Raw genomic sequence first — 24,096 nt, forward strand, 5'->3', positions numbered from 1 at the left:
TGAGAGAATTGATGGGTTCTTTCGATTTCCAGAGATTCGCCGCTCTTTTTATACCCACTATGTTTGGATGTTTTGTTTCTCGACAATTGCTTGCAGTCCACATACACCCGCTTGCCTAAAAAATCTGGAGAAGCCGAAACTGCCTGCACGCGGCGTGCGGTGCAGCATGGCGGCTACCCCAGGGCAAGCGAACATTGGTTGCAATTCGTGCAGACAAAAGCTTTTCCAGCAATAGCCTCTGCATATTTGGATGGCCCGTGTTCGAAGTGTGGAGAACCTGTGCCCAACGCTCCTGATGCAGTTGCAGATGGCCAATGATGTGCGGCCACAGCTACCACCAGCTTCGGGTCCTGTGTGTTTCCTGCGGCGCTTTTCCGTTTGACACACCCATTCCAGCCAATGGCCTGAAACATCCCCCACCACCTCCCACAATCCATCTCCAGTGTGTAGTCCACCTGGGTCCGAAACTGCAGATGGCCCCAGCGATTTAGGCATCGATGGTCAAGGGCGGGTGTTGTTAGTGTGGGGCATCGGACTTCTTTGCCGGATTCCGGTAGCAGCAGCGCGGCCTAAGTTGAAGTTTTCTTGGAGTTCCAAAGATTGGGAATGTGCGGTTGTCCCAACCTGTTGATTTCTGCGGGGTGGGACTCTCGTAAATTAAACGGTTTCTTATCTGGAGCGAGTCATTGGCATTCTTGATGTGGGGGAGGGGCTGGCCGGATACTGTTCCATGATGTAAGCGATGGCTATCGGTGAGACTGTCCATAAATAGGTACATGTGGCGATTGGCTGTTACGCGGGTGAAAACGCCAAATTGGACTGCAAGGTTTTTCCTGCTTGGTCGATTTTGACGGAAACCATTGGGCGGCCCTCAAGTCTCGTTCTGTGTTTGGTCCGTTTGCGCGATTTGCATTAACTGTTACCGGCATTTCCGCCGGCTATACCTGTAGTCGTGGCAATTGGATACACCGCGCCCCACTCAGAATCACTGAAGAAAATTTTAGTTTCCGGAAATCTCGGAAAGCCGGATCGGGAAGGTTTGCGCTGTTGTGTGGTTGGGCGCGTTGGCCGGCCTGGTCGCCAGATTGACTATTTTTTTGAAAGTGACAGAAATGCAACAAGCCCACAACTAAATATGGATTTCTATCTTTGTGTCGAGCCATGAAAGAATACACATTGGCCCGCCTTTTGAGTTTTCTGATTTTTCAAAATTGATATGTAGTATTAGGTAACTTTGGTATATATTCATGTTGGACGAAACTCTACTTCAAAAAGTCTCTCAATAATCCTCCTAGCTTAGTGGCACCGTTCTCCAAAGCATCCTTGAACACCTCAAGGTCCTGGTTGGCATTGCCGGTGAACTTCGAGGCAAAGTCACGAGCAGCGCTCTCCAAGTCTGTCATTCCACTGTCGTTGCGTCCGCTTCTCTGCGCCTCTTCATCCTCGCCGAAATATGCACTGGACGAAATAGATTGAGCACCGCTGAAGTCCTGAAGTCTTCTGTTGGCCTCTTTTTGTGCGTTTTGATCGTACTGCCCGAGGCCAAACACCTCATCGGAAGAGATACCTTTTTGGTTACCATACTTCTTCGAGATCTCGTTGGAAGTCTCCTCTCTATAAACCTTCTTTGCAGGCTTGTCTGATGCGGTGTCGTTAGAGCCCTGTGTCATTCCGAAGCCGAGTCTTTGGAATTGAACAGTAGTTTCTTCGACCTTCTTGGGGGCGATTGGCACTGCTGCAGAGTAGCCTCGTGAAGCTGAGCTAGCCAGCGAAACAGAAGATGGCTTTGTTTGAACAGGTGCAGCTGCGGCCTTTTGGGCCTCCAACTGAGGGTTGTAACCCAACTTCTTGGCCTCCTCGGCATCCTTCTTAGCTTGTCTTTCGATCTCATCAAAATCAATTTCTTCCTCGTTCTTGTTAATTCTTCTAGCACGTGTAGTCTTGGGCCCGTTGCCCTTAGAGCTCAAGATGGATTTCTTGGGTCCGGTTCCAGAGGTCTTGACTGCTCTGACTGCAGCGGTACGGACTGGAGCAGGCTGAGAGGCAGAAAACGAATCCTCGCCTCCGAGAGGAGTGCTCAGTCTCAGCACCAGTGGCGAGGGTGAATTGTTGATTGGCTTGGACCAGTTGGAGAAGAAGTCATCTGTGGAGGCACTGGATGAAGAACCATCCATCAAACTGAGCGAGTCCAGTGTATCCTCGAGAGTCACTACGTCGGGATGCTTCAAAGCGTCCTGCTGAGCTGTCTTCTTCAAGTTTTCCTTGTACTTCTTGGCCACGGGGCTTGTGTATTTGGCGGTGGGGTCAGCCTTACCGTTGACAAACTGCGAGCCACCGTTCTTCTGGAAGAACTCCTTGGCCACCTGGTTGCCTCCAAACTTGAAGTGACGCAACTGGATGCGCTGCCACTGGTCCAAGTTCAGCGACTTGACGAACGAGATGTGCACACCCAAGTTTCTGTGGACGGCTGAACACTCCATACAGAGGAGGATGCCAAAGGGGATCGAGGTCCATGTTGGGTTCTTGTTGGCGCAGTCGAAGCACACCTGGTTGGCGTGGCTCTGTCTCAATCTGGAGAAGATCGCGTTGACCTCCTCCTTGGTAGCGAATCCGTCGGACATTTGGTGTAGGGGGAGAAGAGAGCAGACGTGTGTTGATAGTGTGTGGTGTGTGAGGTACTGGTGCTGCACAACAAATGGAGGGCATTGAAGGGAGGTGATCGTGGATGGGTGACAATTTTTTCGGAAATGAGTCTGTTTTTAGGATTCCATCTTATTGATTTTTTTTTTATTTTTCACCTCCAGTTGTTGTTTGTTGTCGTCTTAGCAGTTGGCGATACGGAATCTTGGCCGAAATTTTTCACCCTAGATCTGAGGAATGTTAATGTCTTATCGCGAAGAAACAGGTCAAATATATAATTCCATATACCTCCACATGAAATAATACGGCATGGGAAAGTATCATAGAATGGTTAATTTTTTTTCATTTTTTTTCTATCTTTCGTCTTCTGACTTGAAAGAATTTTGAAGTGGTGAGGTCTACAAATGGATCTATGAAGTTCATACGATTGTAAATTGAATCTACAACTCGTAGCTCATCTTTCCACAAATAGAGAGCAATATATACAGCTTCATTAAATTTCAGGATAATTCCGTGTCGACATCATTCGCACCACTAGTGGAAAGGTCTTGAACCACCACGAACAAACTCAACGGCAGTCCAGCCCTCAGTGGTCTCATCGTCCATCAGTTCGGGAACACGAGTGAAGACCATGGCGTAAGTGCTCATCTGAATGTGATCTTCGGTACCAGCCTTGATTTCTCCAGTCTTAGCCTCACGGTACAAGTGGATTTCTTGTGCGCGGCACGAGACAACAATTACAGGAATGTCATTAGGTTGGAGAATCTTACATGTCACAACCTCAACACCTCTGATGTCCAAGATACGAGAGTCGGAGAACAAGCCTTGCTGGATCATCTGCTTGTTCTGGGCGGCCCACGACTCGTATGGAACAGGGCTGAACCACTTCTTCAACACTCTTTCGTCGTTTTTCACGTATGCCTCCAACAATTCGGGAACAATGTAGTTAGTCAACGTACGAGTGAAGTCGGTGATACGGAAGGATGGATCCAACATGCGGAAACGCTTGACAACTTGTGCTTGCTCGGTTTCGGAGAAAAACCAAGAAACCTTCTGGAAAACAGCACGGACCAACGAGATCAATCCATTCTCACTCTCATCCCACTTCTCCTTGACGACTACATATCCACGACCAACTGGACTCTTCAATTTGAAGTCCTCCCATTTCTCACCGATCTTAGGACCGGTGGGCTTGGCGTCGGTGGCAACCAAGGCTCCACCTGCCTCAGCGTCCTCTTTGACAAACTTCCAGGCGTTCTTGTCCTGGGCCTTCATCTCAAGCTCCTTCTTTCTCAAAGCTTCTCTCTGTTCCTTGGTCAAGTAACCACCGTAAGCAGTGGAAGAGCCATCATCAATCACGTTACCAATGTCCTTGTAGACTTGCGTGTTTCTCACTGGCTCGAAGGCCTTGTCTGCAACCTCAGCACTGGTTCTGACGGTGGTACGAACACCACGGCCGACTGGAGACTCCCAAGCCTTGTGAGCGACATCTCCAACGGCAGTAGCAGTCTGCTTGGCGATTTTGCCTGCAGCAGAACTGCCTTTCTGGGCCTTATCATAGGCCTCCTTGGCCTTTTTGAAAGCTTCACTCTCGGCCACTCTTCCGGTCTCATCTTGCAATGCTTTGATGTCGTTTTTGAGCTCGCTCGAGTTTTTGACCTCATCTCTGAACGTCTCAAAGAAAACTTGCATGGGCGACTTGCCCTTGGGTGCGTTGGCGCACAACGCAGATGCTGTGAATGATCTGGTGGCGGGAACGGAACGAACGCTCTTGAGTATAGACTGACGTAACATTTTTGCAGGAATCGGTGTGTGTGTGGTGCGGCGTAGTGCTTTTCTGTTGATATTTCGGGATTAAAGGCGTTTTTGTGCCCGTTTTTGGACTATGTACAAGTGATGCAAAGTGTTACTCACGGGGATTTTTCCTCCATATTGGGCGATGGTAGTCGTGGGGATGAGTGAAAAATAATGGTCGCACATGAATGGTGTCAAAAAAAAATGAATTATTGAAAAAAGAAGAGACGATGTTTTGTGGATACAATTTGTTAGAGTTTCGAAAAAAAAAATTTGCCTTTTCGGTCGGTCTTGCAGAGCACGCTGGTGACTGGTTTATTTGTGTATGACTCGAAGTAGTTAAGACTCTTGTGATTAAGAAAAGGGATTAGGTGCTCGGTAATTTTGGGGCCGTTTATTTCATCATCACTTAGTTACGAAGTCTATCCATGTACTGGGCTGCCTTGGCTGCAGCATAAATAGCTACACCTCCCACAGACACATACTGAAGAAGCTGCAAGACACGGGACTGTCTCTTCTCGATTCTCACAGCATCTGAATACCGGATATCGCCACGGAACGAGACCATTGTGTACATAGGGATCCAAGGAAAAAGAATGCCATTGCAGTACTTTCCGAAAACATAGTCAATCTTTTTTCTCAAGAGGTAGAATGGGTCAAGGACCTTGGCCGACATATTCTGGTAGTTCTCGTAAGCAAGGCGACAAATGGTGTCGACGTCTTCCTTTCTTGCATCGGTGTACTTTGAGAATGCTTTCTCGATGGTTTTGTTCTGCTCGATCAACTTCATTAACACATGAACATCTTCGAAACCACAATTCATGCCTTGGCCATAAAACGGAACCATGGAGTGAGCAGCATCACCAATCAAAATAGCACGATTATTTGGACTGACAAATGGTGACAAGGCAACTTGCATCAATGCACCTCTAGGTTGGTTCTCATAGGCGTGTTTCAACCCGGCCTCGCCAATCATGGTGTAGGCATCTGGGAAATTCTTCTTGAAAAAATCAAGAAATTCTTGACTAGACTTGATCGAGTCGATAAGGTTCCAAGTCGAAAAGAAAGTCGATGTGAATGAGCCATCACTATTTGCAAGAGCAATCAACATAAATTCCTTCCGTGGCCAGATATGAAGATGATTTGGGTCAATCGAGTATTTAGGGTCACTTGAACTTGAGCCACTAGCAGGAGGAATGTACAACTCGATGTATTGTTGCTCGACATACTTCTGGGAGTAGTTCATTCTCATGGTCTTTTGCATAAGATATCTTGACTGTGAGAAGGCTCCGTCACAGCCAACGATGAAATCAAACTCTCTTTTTTCTCTTTTGCTATCCTTTGTGACAAATTCTAAGAAAATTGGAGAATCTGGTGTGGAAACATTGCCCATATCAACGAGCTTGTGCTCGAAGAAAGTCTTGATGTTGCACTTATCCAATTCGTCTAAGAGGCACTTATTGAGTAGCAAGCGGTCAATTGAATTGATACTCTCTCCAAATAAACCATAAACCTGCGACTCCTGCTTGGTTCCGGTGATATCGTGAATCATACGGCCAGTCATAGGAATGACATGCTTAAGGATTCTTTCGGCCATTTCCTCATTGACATACTTGAGTGCACGGATTCCGCGATCACTAACAGCCAAGTTGATGGATCTCATGCTCTTGCCCGAAGAGACATCTTGTCTGGGATCTTGTCTCAATTCATACAAAGTGACGTTGTAACCCTTGCTAGAGAAGGCCAAGGCGGCCAAGCATCCAACGAGACCTGCTCCAATGACAGCGACGGATTCAGACATTCTCAATGATGTTGGTTCAACAATAAATAAAAGGTTTGTGAGGATTTGGTGACTCTTTTGCTATACGAGAATTCAAATGGAGTGGTCAGATGGATCCTTGTATACACTCCGGGGAAATGCGATTAGAGTTCTCCTTGTGGTTGACAGGTGAAATCTGCAAGAAGTGTCACAAAAAAAAACATCTAAGCAAGTGCATTCGCTAAGATTTTTAGACAACAGTAAATACAATTTGCAGTGTTTTTACTGTTTTAACGGGCGTGCTTGGCAAGCTTCGCTTTCTTCTTTTCAACAGCCGCCTCAAGCTCATTGATTTGTAACTCTAACTCAGAATTGCTCTTGGAAATATCCTCGTTTGCCTTGACGGTATTTTGGAGGTTCTCTTGCATTGTCAAGCGAGAGTATCGTTCTTGTAGATCTGAGAACATCTCGGTGAGTTTCGTACGCTCGCCCTCAGCCTTTTCTAGCTGGTCCTTAAAATCGTCATTTTGCGATTGGATCTCGCTGTGGGTTTTGCGAAGACTGCTTAGTTTTTCTATCATCTCGTTTTTCTTTGTCACAAGATCATCGTAAACCTCTTTCAAATTCGAGAGTTCCTGGTCATTGCTGGAAATTGCATTTGCATTCATGAGATGATACTCGTTTTCGTATACGATCAATGGGAACTCGATCTTGATCCATTCCTGTAGTGTTTGCATATCCATGGACGAGAACAATCCCTCGCGAAGTAGATATTTCGCGAGCTCAGTCCCATTTTTGGCGGTGATCTCTCTCTCTTGAAGGACGAACTGGGCTACAATCAAGCGTATGAGACTGTCAAAGCCTTCAAACACAATAAAGTCTAGAACCTTCAATTTAACGGCATCATCGGAGAGGAGCACATAGAACTCTGCGAGGAACTTCTTCATGAGCTCCTCAATGTTAATGCCCTGGGTGACAATCTGAAGGAACTGGTCTTTGGCTACATCTTCCAAAGCCCTCGAGCCCTTGTACGCAAACTCATCAATGGGAAACCGTTGATAGAGCTCGGCAAAGCGGAAAAGGAGGGAAAGTACATCATGGTTTTCTAAACCGCTGTGCTTTTGAAGAAGGGGAGTCAATCCAGCGATAAAGTGATACGTGCGATGTCTCGACTCTTGGTGGGCAATAGGTGCAGATTCACGAATACAAAACTCAAACACGCGAAGTAACTCGTACGCATCCTCGTCAACCTTGTCAAGCGGTATTTCCGCATCGTCTGTTTTAGCGCCACTGGCACTTTTCAACAAGTTGGCGTATGTTCCCTTATCAACACTAGTCTTGATCTGGAGTACTCTAGCATAGACTGCACCACGAAGGCTATCCGGGATGCCTTTTAGGATCCGCTCTTCGATATCAGGAATATTGTTGCGTCTCACAAAGGCGTCGTTGTAGCAGCCAATCACATCGAGCCAGTAGTCGTCCTTCTCTTCCAGTGATGCCACCAATTCATCAAAGTCCAATGGACTAGTGGTGTACACGCTGGTCTGCGGCGACATCCGGGGCATTCCGTAAGCCTCGCTCTGGCGAAATATGAACGTCGTGGATAAAGAGGTGGACATGCCGTAGATGGGTTTGATGTTGGGCTTTTCGTCTCTAGGCGGTAAGGCTGGAGGGGCATCTGGAACTAGAGAGGGTGGTGTTTCTACTACATCTGTGGTCATTTTAATTGTATGTTGTCGGTGCGATTTCGAGTGGAATTGTGTGCACGGCAAATTAATTGTTTTGTGTTTCTGGTTGATTCTTTATCAATGGTTGACAGGTCTGTGTATTACAACAAGGTCAGTATGCAAGATCTATGGGGAGGTGAAAGTCTTAGATAATTGTGGAGTTGAGCGATGGCTCGTAGATATACAGATTTCGGTATCGTATTAAATATCTAATGCAATTATTGACTGCGGTCTAGTCTGCGCCGCTTGGGCGAGCTCCAGTCGTTGGGGCCTCCTTTGGACATGAGAACTGTGGTCACTTCCTCATCGGAATCTGGAAGAATTTCAACGGGCATCTTCTTCAGATTCTCTTCATGGTGCCTTGTTTTGAATTCGGATCGTGTCCTCCGGATACGCGGAGACATCTTCCTGCTCTCGATCACTTCAACATCAGAGCCAATGTTTTCACTTGAGTTGAGGTGAGGCGACTTCACAATTTGTATGTGGGCTTTGAATTGTACGGACTCGGAGGAATGCGTTTTGGTTGTTTGGAGTTCTTGGCTGCTGGTGTCTTCATCTGCAGTGATCTTGAGATCGTTGACACTCCGGTTTAGATCCTGCTGTTCTTCCGCTTCCTCCTCAATGACAAACGGAACATCTTTGGGTGCAACTGGCTCTTTGGTCATCAATAAAAATTCGTTCTTCACTGATTCAAGATTGCGAGAGTCGTTCCTATCAATGCATTCTTCGAAAGAACGTACCTTCTTCAGGAGTGAATTGAGCTGATGATCTGGGAGTACCCTATCATGATTGAAGAATACTTTGTTAAGAAACAAAACGGTATCCTTTGATAGTTTAAGTCTTAGGCATTCTTTTCGGACCTGGGGATGTTCGATTTGGATAAACGTTGGCAGTCCACTTGAGCTTTTCTTCTCTGCTGCACGTGGATCCAATGTTTTAATGTAGAATTGGCTTCTCGTCTGTTCTCCAGCAGTTTCATAATCGTCAGTCGAATCTAGAGGCAAGGACGAATTTGAAGCTGCAGAAGATCGAACAATGCTATGGTCTTTTTCAGACTCTTCTACAAAAGAATCAAGGATCAGCTTTGCAAACAGCGATCCACTTTCACTCTCGACTGCCAGGTTTTTTGTCTCAGGAGCTTTGCTTTCAAGGCTAGAGGTATTGTGAACTGATTCGCCGTTCTTTGCTGCGCCTAAGTCCAGTTCGTTTGTTTCGTGAGCTGGCTCTTCTTGAGGAAACCCGTTTTGTGCTGTACTTTGACTCAAATTGGGCTCATGAAAGCTGATAACCTCGATATCATCATCAGAGTGGATGTCTTCGCCATCCCCTTGCTCCCCATCCTCTTTCGTCAAGGGTTGTTCAGAATGCAAATTCAATAATGTGTCGATGCACCATTTTCGCATGGAAGTCCGTTCATCTTTAAGGGAACGAAATGCATTGCCCGGTTTTCGCCACGATTTCTCGCAAATTTCAGGCAGGCTGAGCCATTTCTTTAGGTTATAGATGACATGAACACCGCAATCAGAGAGGTTTCTCTGCTTTGCGACACGCAAATTTCTTACTTTTATGTGGTCTGTGTTGATAGTAACGCCGTGTTTTTCTCTGCAATGCTCCTTAAGCACCATTTTTAGAGGCTCCGTGAGTCTTGGATGTGTCAAACGCAAAGAGTCAAGGACAAATATCTCTGCCATTGTGAAGTCAGGTTGTTTTGATGTAACGGAGCTGGGCGAGTTGACACTTGGTGAAATAATTACCTCGTTACTGTCGCAAACTGTATTGCTGCATTCAAGATCCTCTTGGGCTTGTGTGAATGCAAGTAAGGCAGGTAAATTTTTTATCACAAGACAGAACCAATGCGCATTCTCCATAACGGGGATCACAATGTATTGGTACGACATGAGGTCAAGTTTCTCGAGCCATTTTCTAATGTTCTCGTAATAGGGCGGAAGCTCGTCCTCGTTTGGAGTGGAGACAAGTTTGGCATGAAAAAAGGAGTTGAATGCGTAGATTTGAGAACGCTTGAATGAATGAAAGTCTGTTATGGCGCGCTCGATTTCAAATGCGACGAAGAAGTCTATTAGGGTATCGTTAACCCACGATGAATTGTACAAGGTCTTGAAGTCATTGGCTGTGATGGTGAACTTCTGGCCATTGATGACATATCTCAAAGGAGGAGAGAAAGGTGCTGGATTTTCATGAACATCTTGTACTTCCTCCATCTCTTGGTCCAGGGAATCATCACTCAGGTCTATATCAACGGTATTATTAGGCAGCAGTTGTTGGGACAGCTTGAAGGAGCGCGTCACCCTAGGATTAGAAACATGTCTTGCAAAAACGGGCGAGACTGCAATATCTGTTGAGGTGACATTTTTCTCTTTGTCTGGAACCGGCCTCTCCTTCGATATAATTGACTTCTCCTTGGAGGGAACAAGCGCTGACGGTAGACCATTTCGTAGTACCTCATCCTCTTCAGCTGTCGGTTTCTCTATAGAATCACATGTACGCACCACCATTATTGGGTCTTTATGTAAGTTTTCATGCTTTTGAAGCTCGCGGTGCTGGATAACTTTGAGTTTTGTCAGATCTACCACCTTGTAATTGAACCCCCACTCCCGGTCGTTGTTCACAATGAATTCAAACAATCTACGATACGAGTCCCGCAGCTCTATGCACCAGTACCCGTAATTTTTCGCGAGAACGAGGACAAAGTCCGCGGTTTCCTTGTCAAAGAACGCACTTTCAAGCGAGCCCTTCTCTATGATCATCTTGTCAACGAACGAGGTACCCTTCACAAGATAAATGAAGTCTTTCCGTGCCAGCACTAAAAGACGAAGGGCAGCTGAATCTTCGGAAGTGATTTTCGTTCCGTTGTAGTCGACTATTTTCACTTTTATGGATATGGATGGCTCCACTGTAAGGCCACATTCCTCTAGATTGAGACTCTTGAAGAAACAGTCTTTCGCGTCTGTGGACAATTCTACATCGTCTAGGTTGAGGGGCTTTACGACTGACTGTGGATTCAGTCTGACGATGTGTTTTGTGGGGATGACAATTGGAGTGACGGCATTACTTAGATCATTGTGCGGTGTCACGCCGCGTGGCCGCGGTTTCATTAGTGAGGTGAACTTTTTTCGCGTCGTCATGACGGGCGAGATGGTATTGGCTACCCTTTTGCTTGTGTTTAGTAGCTGATAGAACTATAGAGAGATCAAGATCCTGCAGAGCGAGTCTAGTAAAGCATTGACGGAAGATATGAATTATGCATGGGAATAAGAGAAAATCGATATAGAGCCGGTGTGGCGATTTTATATTCGTGAAATCTCGTCTTACTATTTTTTCTTTTCTTATTGTCTATTTCTTTGTCGGCTCTCGATTGGTGTATGTACTTGAGTAGAATTCCTATCGGTTGGACTTCCATTCTAGCGTGTAAAACCCGGCTAGAACGTATCGATACCCTCACTTTCAATAATTGAACCCGAATTTTCTGGAGTAATTGATAACCAAAATACTGAGAAGGTGTAATATCTCACTGGTGAGTAAGATGGACTGGCTGCTAGCGGGCGCCTTTCAACACACCAACCACAACCACAATTACGAAATCGATTGCAATCAATTCCTTAGATTTAAAATCTTCTCGTGTTATAATCTTTTCAAAATTGTTCCTTCTCTTCAATTCCCAGTCTCCATGCCCCATAATTTCAATGATGTACCCTGCAGATGGCTGGCACCCCAATACTACTTCCCGTATTCCAAACAACCACTCCAATGAACTTTCTTAGAACAGTCACTAGAAGAACATCGCCGCTTGTGGCGTTCGGTTTGGGCCTAGTCTTGTTTCCAGCTGAATGGCGCCGCGGAAATTGGGAATCTCGGAAGATTTCGTCTATCAATGACTCGGCCATGAATCAGATCCAAAACTCTCCATTGTACCAACAACTTTCTGCTGATGAAGATGTGAAGAAACAGAACGTGAGCGAGTCATTTCCTACTCAGCACCATAAAAACCATATAGGATCGGGTATATTGTTTGGGCCAGACTTGTTTGAAATTGACCCTGTGCTCTTCATCAACGACCGCGAGGGAGAATTGACGGGCTTCTACCACCTCGGCAAACGCTTAATTAGTCAAGATGGATTAATCCATAATGGAGTTACCGCCACAATTCTAGACGAGGGCTTGTGTCGCTGTGGCTTCTCGCAGTTGCCTTCCAAGAAGGGTGTCACAGCCAACCTCAATATAGACTTCCACAATCAGGCTCCACCAGACAGTACAGTTGTCTTACGTGCGAGAGTCAAAAGCGCGAAGGGACGTAAAGTGGTTATTACAGGCGAGTTGACAACGCTCGCCACAGAGGGGACAGAACCTATCAACATTGCCTCAGCCTCATGCATTTTGGTGGAGCCCAGATGGTTTCGCTACCTTGGCTGGTTAGGAATCTGATCCATGATCAAGTTTGTGTCTATTCAATTTTGATCTAATCAGTTTAATGACTGGGCTTCGATTAACTTACTGCTGACGGAAGTCCGCTTGAGCAACAATGAATAACCCAGAACCTAATTGAAATGCAAGTTGTGACCCAAATTAGGTGTCCTCTAGAGAAAGGTAAACACACCTGACTCCAAAAATGTTTTAGATGCAACCAAGGGGCCTTTGATCCGGGCATGTGCAGTCTTGTCGATAACAATCAAGAACTCTCCGCAGGTATTACGAATGTTATGGGGTCTATCTCATGCACCAGCCATCAACAACTGCTATAATTAGTAGCATGATACGTGTGGCTTATTAGTTTGCTCCTATTCAGCGAATCTTCCCTGAGCAACCACCCTTCTCCAGTGACCGAGTCCTGCAGAATGGCTCCGAGCAATACCAATGTCAGGGCAACTAGAACCACGCAAACAGCAAGGAACCTGAGCCACAAAAATTATAAAAAGGCCGGGATTTCGGCACAATTAATTCTCTCATCAGATAATTCAAACTATCAAAACATCCAACAAACAAATATGAGTGACGCAGGCAGAAAATCCATTGGCGACAAGATCGAATCCGCTATCAAGCCAGACTCCCAAAAGGGCACTGGTGAGCTTGTCAAGGACAAGGTTACCGACCACGCTGACAACGCTGTCGGTGACGCCACCAGAAAGGGTGACAAGTCTTTCACTCAACAAGTGTCTGACGCTGTCTTCGGCCACAAGTAAATTTACCTTGACGGTAAATTGACCAGAGGCTACGCCTTGATGGTATTAAGTAGCTAATAAATACGCTCCACTAAACTCGAATCTGTAGCAAGTAAAATTAAATAAAGCATTATATATTTGCCGAAGCGAAAGGTAAATCAATACTATGCGTCTTTAAGTCCTCAGCTCAGTATTGAATCATCTCTGCACATGGACTTAAATCAAAACGCCTTTATGCAATCCTTTATCACTGAACATTTACCTCACTGACGCGTAACTTCTACGATTAACCACATTTAAATGACAAATACCGAAAACACCGCCGAACAGGCATATCTTGACTTGTGTCAACGTGTCATTGAGGAAGGAGAATTCCGCCCAGACAGAACCGGTACGGGAACGAAGTCGCTTTTCGCTCCTCCTCAGTTACGATTTGATCTCTCCAACGACACATTTCCTCTTCTCACAACCAAACGCGTGTTCCTCAGGGGAATCATTCACGAACTTTTATGGTTTGTTTCAGGGTGTACTGACGGTAAAAAATTGTCCGAAAAGGGCATCAAGATTTGGGATGGAAACGGATCTAGAGAGTTTCTTGATAAGGTTGGCTTGACCTCCAACCGCGAAGGTGACTTGGGTCCAGTGTACGGTTTCCAATGGCGTCATTTTGGTGCAGATTACAAGACCTGTGATGATGACTATACCGGCCAGGGTGTAGATCAGCTCCAGGAGGTGATCAAGAAACTCAAGACGAACCCATACGATCGTAGAATTATCTTGAGTGCGTGGAATCCGAAGGACTTCAACCGCATGGCATTGCCACCATGTCACATGTTCTGCCAGTTTTATGTCAATTTCCCAGCCAATGCTAAACCCAAGTTATCTTGTCAACTATACCAAAGATCTTGCGACCTCGGACTTGGTGTTCCTTTCAATATCGCCTCATATGCCTTGCTCACGAAGATGATTGCGCATATCGTTGATATGGACTGTGGTGAGTTCATTCACACCATGGGAGATGCTCACGTTTACCTCAATCATGTTGAGGCCCTCAATACGCAAATAAAGCGAACCCCTACTGAATTTCCCAAGATTCAGCTTAAGGCGGATCGTATTGCTGAGATAAAAACTATTGATGACTTTGAGTATGAAGATTTTGAGATAATTGGGTACAAGCCTCAGAAGACAATCGAGATGGAAATGAGTGTTTAATACACCGGGGACTTAATTCAGGTATATACTTCAATATTAGAGGTATGATTTCAAATATTAGCCATCAACTTGATGGGGGCAGTGAATTGTCTAGTCATATATGTCTTTGACTTGCTTAACGGCCTTTTGTGTTTGTTCCGTTAAAATGTTCTCGTCAACATAGTCAAAGAAGTTGCTCTCGACAGCCGGTATTAGCTTAAGCTTCTCGTTTGCGACCTTCTTCTTATTTGTGATGTTAGAAAGAGCTCTGCGGTGCCCATTTCCGTTGGAACTGTCCTTGAGACGACCTTCAGAAGCTATATCCTTATCTGGGTACAGCCTTGTATTGCCATTGTCATATGCTACATTAGCATCTGTGTGTTTTTTCTTCTTGAGAATAATTTCATCGCCATAGAAATCAAGAAGTACATTCTTCTTTGGTCTTTTGCGAGGAGTAGAACTCACAACTTCATCGTCCCTGTTTAATTTGAGCTTATCAGTGAAAGAAATAGTTGGAGTATTATTTTCATGTTGGTTTTCTCCATTTGTTTCGAATGGGTTTGCTGTATCTTTCGCAACGTCTGTTTCAGCAATGGTCAAGTGGGAAGCAGGCATGTTACGGTGGACTGAGAACAAACTGTCATTCTTCCTCGCATTTGGTCTCCTGTTTATCGGCTGGAAAAACGTAAGCTCTGGATATTCGTTATCCGCGGGCCTCTTGTTATCTTGGCGTTCCTCTACTTTGTCTTTAAACGGAGGAAAGAGCCCGGGGGCTTCCCTTTTTACTTCCACGATAGCCTGTTCTTTCTTCTGTGGTGAACTTACTCTATCTATTGGTTTAGGGGGCGCATGTTCTACACTCAGCTTTTTTAATTTCAGAATCTCGTCTAATATCTTTGCGAAACTGCTCATGACTGTGGATTCGAGCTCGTTGGCAAAATCTGAATTGACAATTGTCTCAACATTCGCTTTCTGTTCTTCAAGCATACTTCGAAGAACGCCGTTCTCCTCCTTCAACTTTGAGTTTTCTCGTAGGAGATCCTTGTTTGTCCTGATCAAATCGGCTATTTCGGTTTCGATCCGAGAATACTTTGTTTCTGTCTCATTTATAAGCTTTGTTGAACTCAGCTCTACTATCTCGAGGTTGGATTCTGCTTCCGCGGGTTTGTGCTCCATCTCTGTTTGAACACTCTCATGTTCGTGAGAATCAACGTCGGACTCCGCCGAACTGATACTCAAATTGGCAGCGCGAGTAGCACTCTCAGTCACAAGGGTACTACGCCTCCCTCCTGTTTGAAAATGCTGTGATCCAAGCGAAAGTCTAGCCATTAATGTGGTAGATGTTATTGCAAAACATGGAACCTGCATGGATATCACGCTGTTGTTCTCTTATCAAAGTTGGAACAATAGAAAAAATGGAGCCTTTAATAATCCAAAATGGATTATTTGACTGTTTCTGATCCAAAAATATACACTTTTGCTCGTGTTTAGTATCATTGTGCGTCTGCCTTCTAGATCGTTCAGTAAAGAAAAAACAACTCACCATTGGATAAGGGTCTTAAATTGACCTAAATATATAGACATTTGAACGAATCCTTTCTGTTCCTGAAAATTATGTATTGATATATAGATTCAATATTCTTCCAGCGGTGTGTATCCATAGTCAGGGAAATCACAAAAACAAAAACTACTGAGACGCTGAAGCAAATAAGAACATTCCAGTGAGAACTAATTTCTGTATGGAGTTCAACTAATTTGTTGTAATCGACTCGATTTCTTGCGGCCAATTTATTTCTCCAGTTTTTATTTTGTTAGCCTTACTTCATTTCCCACTGAAATACAAAACCTCTTCCGGGTGCCCGTTCATAAACTTTTCTTCCAAAATTGTCAAACAATTAAATACCGTCGCCAATTGAAACGCAAAGAATTTGATACGCTTCAGCTAACGATTTTTCGATAATCTATAATCATGCAGCTAATCTGAAGATACATATCCCCCCACCATATGTAGCGTATATACACGCGTGTTTACTACAAAATAAGATGAAAACATCGCTCCAAACAAAAATAAAACAAAAAGAGGAGGAACTAAAAGATCTCCAAGAGATTCGCTCCTATACTGGGGTCCTCACCGAGCAATTGGAACAAATTGAAAAGAAACTAGATGAGCTTGCTGGCGGTGCCGAAAGTGTAGCCCTTGTCTTGTCAAGCTGGCAAAATATCATGAGCTCCGTCTCGTTGGCGTCACTTGGAGTTTTGAATTATGCCAAGAAAGACTATGAGCTCGGTTGCCCATTGCCCGAGCCTTTGGTGCGGATCAATCTACATAAAGATAATGAGAATTTGCCAACAACAGAGAGCGATCCTTAGACCACGCTCACGTCTCAGCTTGTATTATACTAATCCACTTCTTGAGGTCGATTCTTTGACCGAGATTGTGGACCTGCTCAGCCCAATAACGGTCAGTCTCATCGCTGGAATCGTCAGGTATCGATCCATTGACAACAGACTCCAACACACCAATTATGTCTTTGTTGAATTTGACTTCCTTGAGTGTGTGATATAGAATCGTCTCCTTTATTTTGATCTTGTTCACTTCATCAGTGTTGTCTCCTGTGGCTGTCACAACAGACCAATCATCCGTCTTTGTGAGCAACTTGGACCATACCTTTCCAGCTGCTTTCCGGAACTCGCTGTCATTTGAAATCAGAGCAGCAACAGTTAAAGCGTCCGCAAACACGTTGTTTAGCTGTGAGATTGGGTTCACGATAGACAATAAAATTGTAAGGTCGCCTTTTGTGAGTTGCCTCTCCTCAATAAAAGAATTAAAGAATGGCAGAATCTCGGATTCGATTTGTGAACGAGGGATTTTTGTGTTAGCGAAATTGTCGAGGAAATACTGTTTCGTTACCATTGGCGTTTTGTTGTGGACGAACAGGGAAATATGGTTAAACAACTTGTTCTGAATGCGAATACCCACCAAATTGTTCTCAGCCTCGATTACTAGCTCTTCTAATGCGTACGAGTCAACCATCTTTGAATCTTCAGTCTCGGCAGCTATGGCTGCGAGTTTTGCCATGGAGAAGCTAAACTCCCGGTTGTGTTGCTGATCGAAATTCTTGTTAGCGTTCATTGAAATGAGAACATTCGAAGCCTCTTCGAAACTTTTAGCCTTGATATAGTGAATCCAAGAAAATGCAGCCGTTTGATATGGAAACTCTTCGAAGAACCTAGTCAAAAATTCTTCATACTGAGCGTATTCTGATAAGAGTCTCTGGATCTTGTCCAGTTCAATGTCGAATTCAAAAAGCTTGCAAGCGAATTCATATCCGTACTCGGCCATATATATGGCTATTTTGTCCAGTATGTATTCTGGCGAGCTGAGTTCCCGCTCTTTTTCGAGAACTTGTGAGATTGATGAAAAGTCTTTATAGGTCTCTGCGATGACCAAGGCCTCTCTCAGCAAGCCATACTCTAAGAGTGAAGTGATCCAAACCTTGCGTCTGTTTTCAAACCATGTAGTATATTCTTGTAGCTGATCATCATCTGTACTTTTCATGAAAACAATTGCACTTGATATTAGGTAGTAAAGAGTGGCAATAAATTTGACAAACTCCTCTCTTCCAGAAGAAGTTTGCACCAAATTGTCGTCTGACGAACAATAAGCAAGACTTATGAGTTCTTCGGCTCTGACAATGAGGCTAGAATCAAATACCCACAATTTTCTGGCCGGTATCTGGTCGTTTGGCACGATGTATGCGAGCTCATTGCAATAAACAGCATCATGCAAAGTGATCAATAAAATTTTGAGAGAAGTTTTGATGGATTGAGAGTGGCTCAGAGAATCCTCAATCAATCGAGTCAAGATATCAAGAATGTCAGAGACGTTGTGGCTAAAATACGATCTCAAAACATCAGACTTCGAATTGATGGAAGATGAATGTTTGTTTGATATGATTGCTTTGAGATTCTTTTTGAGTTGATTTGCTTCACGGTCATCCATATCAATGAGATTCCATAAGTTCAGCGCACATTCGATCTTCTCCAAGGTATCCACGATTGATGGGTACACTGCAATCCAAGAGCGTACAAAATTGCTCTTTACAAACTCCAAAAGAGAGCGAAGCAATTTTAAGCGTAATGCAAAAGTATCACGAGTGCTCGAAAGGAAAGCAGGAAGGTAAGGTGAAGAGTTGCTCATGATCTCGGAGACAACAGAATTTACTGCCTCAATGACGACCTCATCAGAAAAATCAGGGCCAACATTGAAATCAACAAACGACGAACCGTCGAAGTATACAGCTTGTTGGATGTGAGATTTAAGAAGGCTCACAGGATTGGTTGGGTCTTCATTCTGTGACTCGCAATCCTCATCAGATGGGGTGAATCTCTCAATTCTCACAACACCAAAATCAGAAGTTATGAATAACAATGCTGAGTTTTCGTCATCTTTGACTTTGTCTTCGTAGCCACAACCAATCACTTGAACAGAGGGTTTGAACTTGATTGTGTCCTCCCATTTAGGCTTGTAGTAAGCGAAATCACCACTCTTTGCAGTTTCAGAGGCGAGGTCGCATAGAACAACAGCATTGCCTATCACAACAAAAGCGGACTTCCCGGGTTTGGGAATAAATAACTTCGGCTTAGAAACTAAGGAAAGATTATTTGTTGTGTGAACTTCGGGAAGCAGATGCGATGCAATAATCATTACACCACTCTCATTTATCTTCATTGTTAAGAGAATCAATCTCTCCTCTTGAGAACCACGCAAAGAGCTCTGGATACATACCAAAGCAATATACAAGTCGCGCTTGTCGAACTGGGAGCCAGAAGAAAAAGCTGGCCAGAGATCGAGAAATTTCACGTTTAAAACAGCACCCGGAATCAAGCCATCAATATTACTTTCCAAGAATGTTGCCAACCTGTGCAGAAGAGTCTTCTTGTGATTTATGATGGGTGTTCCAGTGCTAGATGCCTGGTAGAGATACTTTTTGAATGTACCAGCAGCGTCTTGAACAATGATCTCTTGTGTTGTTCCCAGGGCAGAGATGACTCCAGACTTGATAGACACAATGTCGTCTGTCAATTCATCATCGCTCAGGCCGAGCCAGCCAGAGAACAAACGAGAAGAAGTGGAGGGTCTGGTGAGCTCCAAAGAGGATAATTTTGGAGCACCTTTATGATCCCTCAATAGAACGAGTACTACTCTCTTCCACGAGGTGGCCACTACTATACCCGCAGGCTCAACGTTCTCAGCCAAAGTGATGTATTCACCCAGACCGGCCAGAATGTTGATTGTTGTCTCGATGGATTTACTATTGATCATACCCAAGGCAGGCGCATGCTGAACACTCTCGTAGAAACGCACATGACCAGAGATGGAGTTGATGATCACCAAGCCAGGATCCAATGAAGTTCCTGGACTGGAACGAGTTAAAATGGCCAATTGCAATGCATCCTGGGAACTTTCACCTAGCGGAAACTCAAAGCTGATAGGGACATCGTCTGACGAATTGTAGGGCCAAACGTCTATGGATTTCTCGCTCACTACCAAAGCAAATTCGGTCTTTCCATCAGCATACCCATTGAGCAAACTAGATGAATCTTCCATGCGATCATGGCTAAGAACGGGAGGCAACGCAGGGAGACGAGAGACACAGTATTTGTCTGTTTTCGTGAGTTCACTGCTCAGATGTCCAGAAGAAGCAGGTTGATGGAGGGAGATGGAATCCATCGTGGAATCAGCAAGAAAGCTTCTCTTCAGAACCGACTCATTGCCAAACTGGCGGGCTTTGAAGAAGCTCGACGATGACATTGGTTTGCGCAGGTGATTCTGTTTGAAGTAATGGGATTAACCTGGGGTGTACATAAACCTTAGATGAAAACAATACACTAATCCGGCCGAGCCTGAAATTTCAAAGATTGTGAGCCATCAAAATGTAAAAAATAATTTTGAAAAATAATATATTAACGACATATTGATACAATAATGTATGTCTTAAATTGCTATCTTTTGGTCTACTCGCGAGTCGTAGTACATCGGAGAGTCATTAGGTGAAGAGGAACCAAAATATCAAAATCCTATTTGCGGCTTGGCGAATTCTTTATCAAATGCTATCGATTATTGATGTTCCAATATTTACTTACAGCAACCCTTTCCACTCATTAAATGCAAAAACTTAAACCTTTTGTCTCTTGGCGGCAGACTCCTCGTAGTCTTCAGGGAAGTCTTCGCCGTCAAACTCCTCCTCGTCAACCTGGTCGTACTTAGACTTCAAACCCTTCATCTTTCTGGTTTGCATCTTACTCAAGTCTTGGTTACCGACGTGAATCTTGGCCACCTTGTCACCCATGAAGTCAGTGGAGACGTTCTTCTTCTCCTTGGCTTGCAACTGCTTTGGCTTGGCCAAAGCATCCTTCTCAGCCTCTGGCGATGGTGTAATTCTTCTGCCAATTTTAAAGTCAAATCTAGGACCAATCTCATCAACCTCAACACGAGGAATCTTCTGTCCACTCTTGTAGGACTTCAATTTGTAGACTCTGAAATGCAACAACGGAAGAACAGTCGAGTTTGGATCCTCAATCTCGGCGGTGGATAACGAAATGATGTATTGCAAACCGGCGGCATCTTGCAAGTCGGTCTCATCTCCACGGTAGAAGTCCATGAAGTATGATTTGATCTGTTGGAAAACAGGATGGCTGTCAAAGGCAGGACCGTTGAAAGTGAACATGGGTTTCAAACCGACTGGGAAGGTGACTTTCTTGAAGTCTTGGAGAAGCTTGTGGTTCTCTTGGATAGACATCTCGATCATGTCGTAGACCTTGTGATTGAAAAAACGAGCGAAGGTAAGCGTGTTGGGTCTCTTCTTGTTGTGCGAGGAGAAGACCATCAAGGAGCTGTCGTTCTTTTCTGCGAAGAACTCCAAGCCAGTTGCGTCTTCGAATGGTCTGATTTCGTTCTTCTTCGAGAACTTCTTAGCATCAGGCTTTTTCAATGCCAACAAGTCCACCATGGCATCGTGTAAGAATTTGTTGCCGGTGGCACCTGGCACGAAAAGAGCCTGTTTCGTGTTTTCAACGAGCTTGGCCTCTTTCTTGGCCAAGGCTCTCTTGGAACGAGCGTTTTTTGGCTTACTGAATAAAAGTTAGTAGGTGTTCAAAAATATGAGATCGTGCGCATTACGAGGATACGGGTATTTACATACACTGTTCTGATCATTGTTGGTATAGTAAGATAGAACTGGGGTTTAAGATGAGATGCTCATCGCACCAAAAAATATCGGGTGGAGACAGGAGTGCGAATCCGCAAAAAGTGAGGTCGTACCCGGATTCGAACCGGGGTTGTTCGGATCAAAACCGAAAGTGATAACCACTACACTATACAACCTTCTACGACTTTTGAGGTTCGGTTGTTTTATCAGACTGCGAGTTTTACCTTTGAAGTATGAATTTACTTGATGTGGAAGCGCCTTGAGAATTCAAACACGACGAGCAAGATCTTGCATACTGTGTAATAGACTGTCTTAAATTTCTTACCCACAACCTTTTCTCTTGTTTTCACGTTTGACGTGGAAGACCTTTAACTGCATAAAGCGGGGGAATAGTACGTAAACACTTTCGAGGTGTCAAGAGGGATTAAAGTACCAGTGATATATTTAAGAACTGATCCTATATTGAACATAAACCTCAGGTATATATGAAGTCTCTTTGCGACAACAGTTTCGACAAGTTGTGCTGACTGGATGTCACAATCAGGTTCCAATCTACTCCTAAAAAACACAAAAAAGGATTCTATCGACGAAACTCATTAGATTTTAAAAAGCGAAAAAACGCAACTATCAACTTTTTTAACTGATTCAAGCATCTCAGTCTATTCATATTGTCTCACCAGTCCATGGAATATTTTGTCCCTGTCAGATTGCATATAGACCAGAAGAACCGTTGCACCCAAATCAGGGTTCGGAGTATACGAACATATACGAGTGTTTGCAATGGAAAAGAGCAGACTTCTCACTTCTCTGAGATATTTTATTGAAACGTGAAGCACACATTTTTAAGCATGTCTCTCTCTGGAAATGACGTATTCATATGCGGGTCACTCCATAGATAACAGTCATCAAATCAGCAAAATAGCCCATCATACTTCACCAACGCGTCGGAGCTAAACGGGCGAAAAGATCGCAGACTTTCGGAAAAACTCGAAACATCCAAACTTCGAACATTTTGTGTCACTGGGTTTTTCCCGAAAAATTCGTCTTGCTCTACTCATCGCCCTTGTCACTTTTTCGTTCACTCATCGCAACCATACCTGCCGGACACCCCATACTCTTGCGCCCGATTTAGTTACAACCTCATCTTCTTAACTAACGTGACTTTTCACCCCATAACATACATTTCTCGAGCCAAGAGTGCGCAGTTGACACCTGTTCTCCATTTTTAGCAATACGATATACCATCTCTGATCATTTTGTGCCTAAGAGGTCCGAACAGCCCCTCTATCAGTACTTAGTACAAGTTCCAACCCAATCTGCTCCTGACTCGTAGTTCTGATAAGGCCGGAAAATGGCCTCAATGTCCCACAGTCCTGCCAGTTCCACGGATGCACACAGCGATGTCGAAAGTCCCAGGTTGAATAAGCTGATACACCCTACCATGGGCTTCACTCCACAGAATCCTGCAAAGGCTAAACAGCATAGATCGTCGTCGATCAACTCGTTGGGATCCACACAGTCACAGCACCAGCGAAGCTTGTCTCTTGTAAGTTTGGAGCTGCCACGAAATTCCATTGTGTCTATCGATGATATATTCATACGGCCTCCACGGAACGATAGCAGTTCGAGTCTAGCGTCTCTCGGTGGGGCCGGGTCTCCCAAGGAATTACCCCGAGACAATCTGTTACTTGCCACTCGATTACTGAAGAACAAAATCAAATCCAGCTGTGTGATCTTGTCTGATGAGGAGAACTCAGAGTCAGAACATCATCCTGTGCGTGCGGGATATCGCCGTAAGTCCAGCGAGAAGATACTGAAGCCTACGTTTCTCTCAAGTCTCAAAAGAGATTTTAAGTTCAAGTATGATCATGACTTCAAGCAAAAGCAGACCGTCAATTCTCCGACTTCGGCTCCCAGAGTGGTCGAAGACAGTCACCCATCTCCACTCTCTTTGAACGTGGAGGGCCCGCATCAAAGTGCCATGCCACTCAACATTCTTGACGACGAAGCGTCCTCGTCGATACATAGGGGCGCTCTTCCTGGCAAAAAGCTGCGTAGCTCCTCGATGACACAACTGATGTTCTTGAAAAAGAAACTATTCCTATCAAAAGACATTCAACTAGAGCTTTTAACCGGACATCAAAGTTCAACACCATCACCTATATCTACAGTTCCAGATACCAGATATCCCTTTCCATCCATTAAATTACCCATGCCTACGCGAGATCTAATACATAACTTCTTTTCGTCACAAGTGAACGAACCGATCTCACATCATCTTCCTCCACTGGCGCCCTTCCAGCCTCAGCCCTTGGCTCAGAGCGCGCCCTCAAAACCCACTCACGCTATGTCGCGGCCAATTTCGCCGTCCGCAAACATTCCGAATAATCACCATCAATGCAGCGAGCTCTCAATTAAAGAGCAGAACGAGCTTCTCTCCAAACTCAATCGCAAATGGAATAAAGCGATTTTCAATACCCCAACAGAAAGCGATCTCAGCGATCCTTTGTTCAATTCAGTCGCAACGACGAGAAAGCGGGGGCGCTCAGAGCTGGCCTCTAGCACCGACAGCTTCTCCATAGCAAACACCAAACCTTAAA

The 24,096-nt window shown here is 44.6% G+C and overlaps 12 protein-coding genes and 1 non-coding gene across 13 annotated transcripts; 4 read left to right on the top strand and 9 right to left on the bottom strand.

Moving 5' to 3' along the window:
- Nucleotides 1–1,262: 1,262 nt before the first annotated feature.
- Nucleotides 1,263–2,621, bottom strand: PUMCH_003072 (uncharacterized protein; the record flags this gene model as incomplete). Its single annotated transcript, XM_063022057.1, has 1 exon — nucleotides 1,263–2,621. One exon carries the CDS (start codon nucleotides 2,619–2,621, stop codon nucleotides 1,263–1,265), a length of 1,359 nt encoding a protein of 452 aa, XP_062878127.1.
- A 553-nt stretch (nucleotides 2,622–3,174) lies between these two features.
- PUMCH_003073 (uncharacterized protein) lies at nucleotides 3,175–4,434 on the bottom strand (the record flags this gene model as incomplete). Its single annotated transcript, XM_063022058.1, has 1 exon — nucleotides 3,175–4,434. One exon carries the CDS (start codon nucleotides 4,432–4,434, stop codon nucleotides 3,175–3,177), a length of 1,260 nt encoding a protein of 419 aa, XP_062878128.1.
- A 409-nt stretch (nucleotides 4,435–4,843) lies between these two features.
- Nucleotides 4,844–6,235, bottom strand: PUMCH_003074 (uncharacterized protein; the record flags this gene model as incomplete). The annotated part of the gene is made up of 1 exon (XM_063022059.1): nucleotides 4,844–6,235. One exon carries the CDS (start codon nucleotides 6,233–6,235, stop codon nucleotides 4,844–4,846), a length of 1,392 nt encoding a protein of 463 aa, XP_062878129.1.
- A 248-nt stretch (nucleotides 6,236–6,483) lies between these two features.
- On the bottom strand, nucleotides 6,484–7,914 carry PUMCH_003075 (uncharacterized protein; the record flags this gene model as incomplete). Its single annotated transcript, XM_063022060.1, has 1 exon — nucleotides 6,484–7,914. The coding sequence occupies one exon, from the start codon at nucleotides 7,912–7,914 to the stop codon at nucleotides 6,484–6,486; it is 1,431 nt and encodes a 476-aa protein (XP_062878130.1).
- A 224-nt stretch (nucleotides 7,915–8,138) lies between these two features.
- PUMCH_003076 (uncharacterized protein) lies at nucleotides 8,139–11,063 on the bottom strand (the record flags this gene model as incomplete). Its single annotated transcript, XM_063022061.1, has 1 exon — nucleotides 8,139–11,063. The coding sequence occupies one exon, from the start codon at nucleotides 11,061–11,063 to the stop codon at nucleotides 8,139–8,141; it is 2,925 nt and encodes a 974-aa protein (XP_062878131.1).
- A 574-nt stretch (nucleotides 11,064–11,637) lies between these two features.
- On the top strand, nucleotides 11,638–12,360 carry PUMCH_003077 (uncharacterized protein; the record flags this gene model as incomplete). Its single annotated transcript, XM_063022062.1, has 1 exon — nucleotides 11,638–12,360. The coding sequence occupies one exon, from the start codon at nucleotides 11,638–11,640 to the stop codon at nucleotides 12,358–12,360; it is 723 nt and encodes a 240-aa protein (XP_062878132.1).
- A 1,034-nt stretch (nucleotides 12,361–13,394) lies between these two features.
- Nucleotides 13,395–14,306, top strand: PUMCH_003078 (uncharacterized protein; the record flags this gene model as incomplete). The annotated part of the gene is made up of 1 exon (XM_063022063.1): nucleotides 13,395–14,306. One exon carries the CDS (start codon nucleotides 13,395–13,397, stop codon nucleotides 14,304–14,306), a length of 912 nt encoding a protein of 303 aa, XP_062878133.1.
- A 90-nt stretch (nucleotides 14,307–14,396) lies between these two features.
- On the bottom strand, nucleotides 14,397–15,653 carry PUMCH_003079 (uncharacterized protein; the record flags this gene model as incomplete). The annotated part of the gene is made up of 1 exon (XM_063022064.1): nucleotides 14,397–15,653. The coding sequence occupies one exon, from the start codon at nucleotides 15,651–15,653 to the stop codon at nucleotides 14,397–14,399; it is 1,257 nt and encodes a 418-aa protein (XP_062878134.1).
- A 675-nt stretch (nucleotides 15,654–16,328) lies between these two features.
- Nucleotides 16,329–16,655, top strand: PUMCH_003080 (uncharacterized protein; the record flags this gene model as incomplete). The annotated part of the gene is made up of 1 exon (XM_063022065.1): nucleotides 16,329–16,655. One exon carries the CDS (start codon nucleotides 16,329–16,331, stop codon nucleotides 16,653–16,655), a length of 327 nt encoding a protein of 108 aa, XP_062878135.1.
- Nucleotides 16,656–16,662: 7 nt separating this feature from the next.
- On the bottom strand, nucleotides 16,663–20,100 carry PUMCH_003081 (uncharacterized protein; the record flags this gene model as incomplete). Its single annotated transcript, XM_063022066.1, has 1 exon — nucleotides 16,663–20,100. The coding sequence occupies one exon, from the start codon at nucleotides 20,098–20,100 to the stop codon at nucleotides 16,663–16,665; it is 3,438 nt and encodes a 1,145-aa protein (XP_062878136.1).
- A 364-nt stretch (nucleotides 20,101–20,464) lies between these two features.
- Nucleotides 20,465–21,298, bottom strand: PUMCH_003082 (uncharacterized protein; the record flags this gene model as incomplete). Its single annotated transcript, XM_063022067.1, has 1 exon — nucleotides 20,465–21,298. The coding sequence occupies one exon, from the start codon at nucleotides 21,296–21,298 to the stop codon at nucleotides 20,465–20,467; it is 834 nt and encodes a 277-aa protein (XP_062878137.1).
- Nucleotides 21,299–21,600: 302 nt separating this feature from the next.
- PUMCH_003083 lies at nucleotides 21,601–21,672 on the bottom strand. The gene has a single exon. It is a non-coding gene; the product is annotated as a tRNA-Gln (tRNA).
- A 1,175-nt stretch (nucleotides 21,673–22,847) lies between these two features.
- PUMCH_003084 (uncharacterized protein) lies at nucleotides 22,848–24,095 on the top strand (the record flags this gene model as incomplete). The annotated part of the gene is made up of 1 exon (XM_063022068.1): nucleotides 22,848–24,095. One exon carries the CDS (start codon nucleotides 22,848–22,850, stop codon nucleotides 24,093–24,095), a length of 1,248 nt encoding a protein of 415 aa, XP_062878138.1.
- Between the last annotated feature and the right edge of the window lies 1 nt (nucleotide 24,096).

The sequence above is a fragment of the Australozyma saopauloensis genome, chromosome 4 (assembly GCF_035610405.1).
Source record: "Australozyma saopauloensis chromosome 4, complete sequence".
Taxonomy (NCBI): domain Eukaryota; kingdom Fungi; phylum Ascomycota; class Pichiomycetes; order Serinales; family Metschnikowiaceae; genus Australozyma; species Australozyma saopauloensis.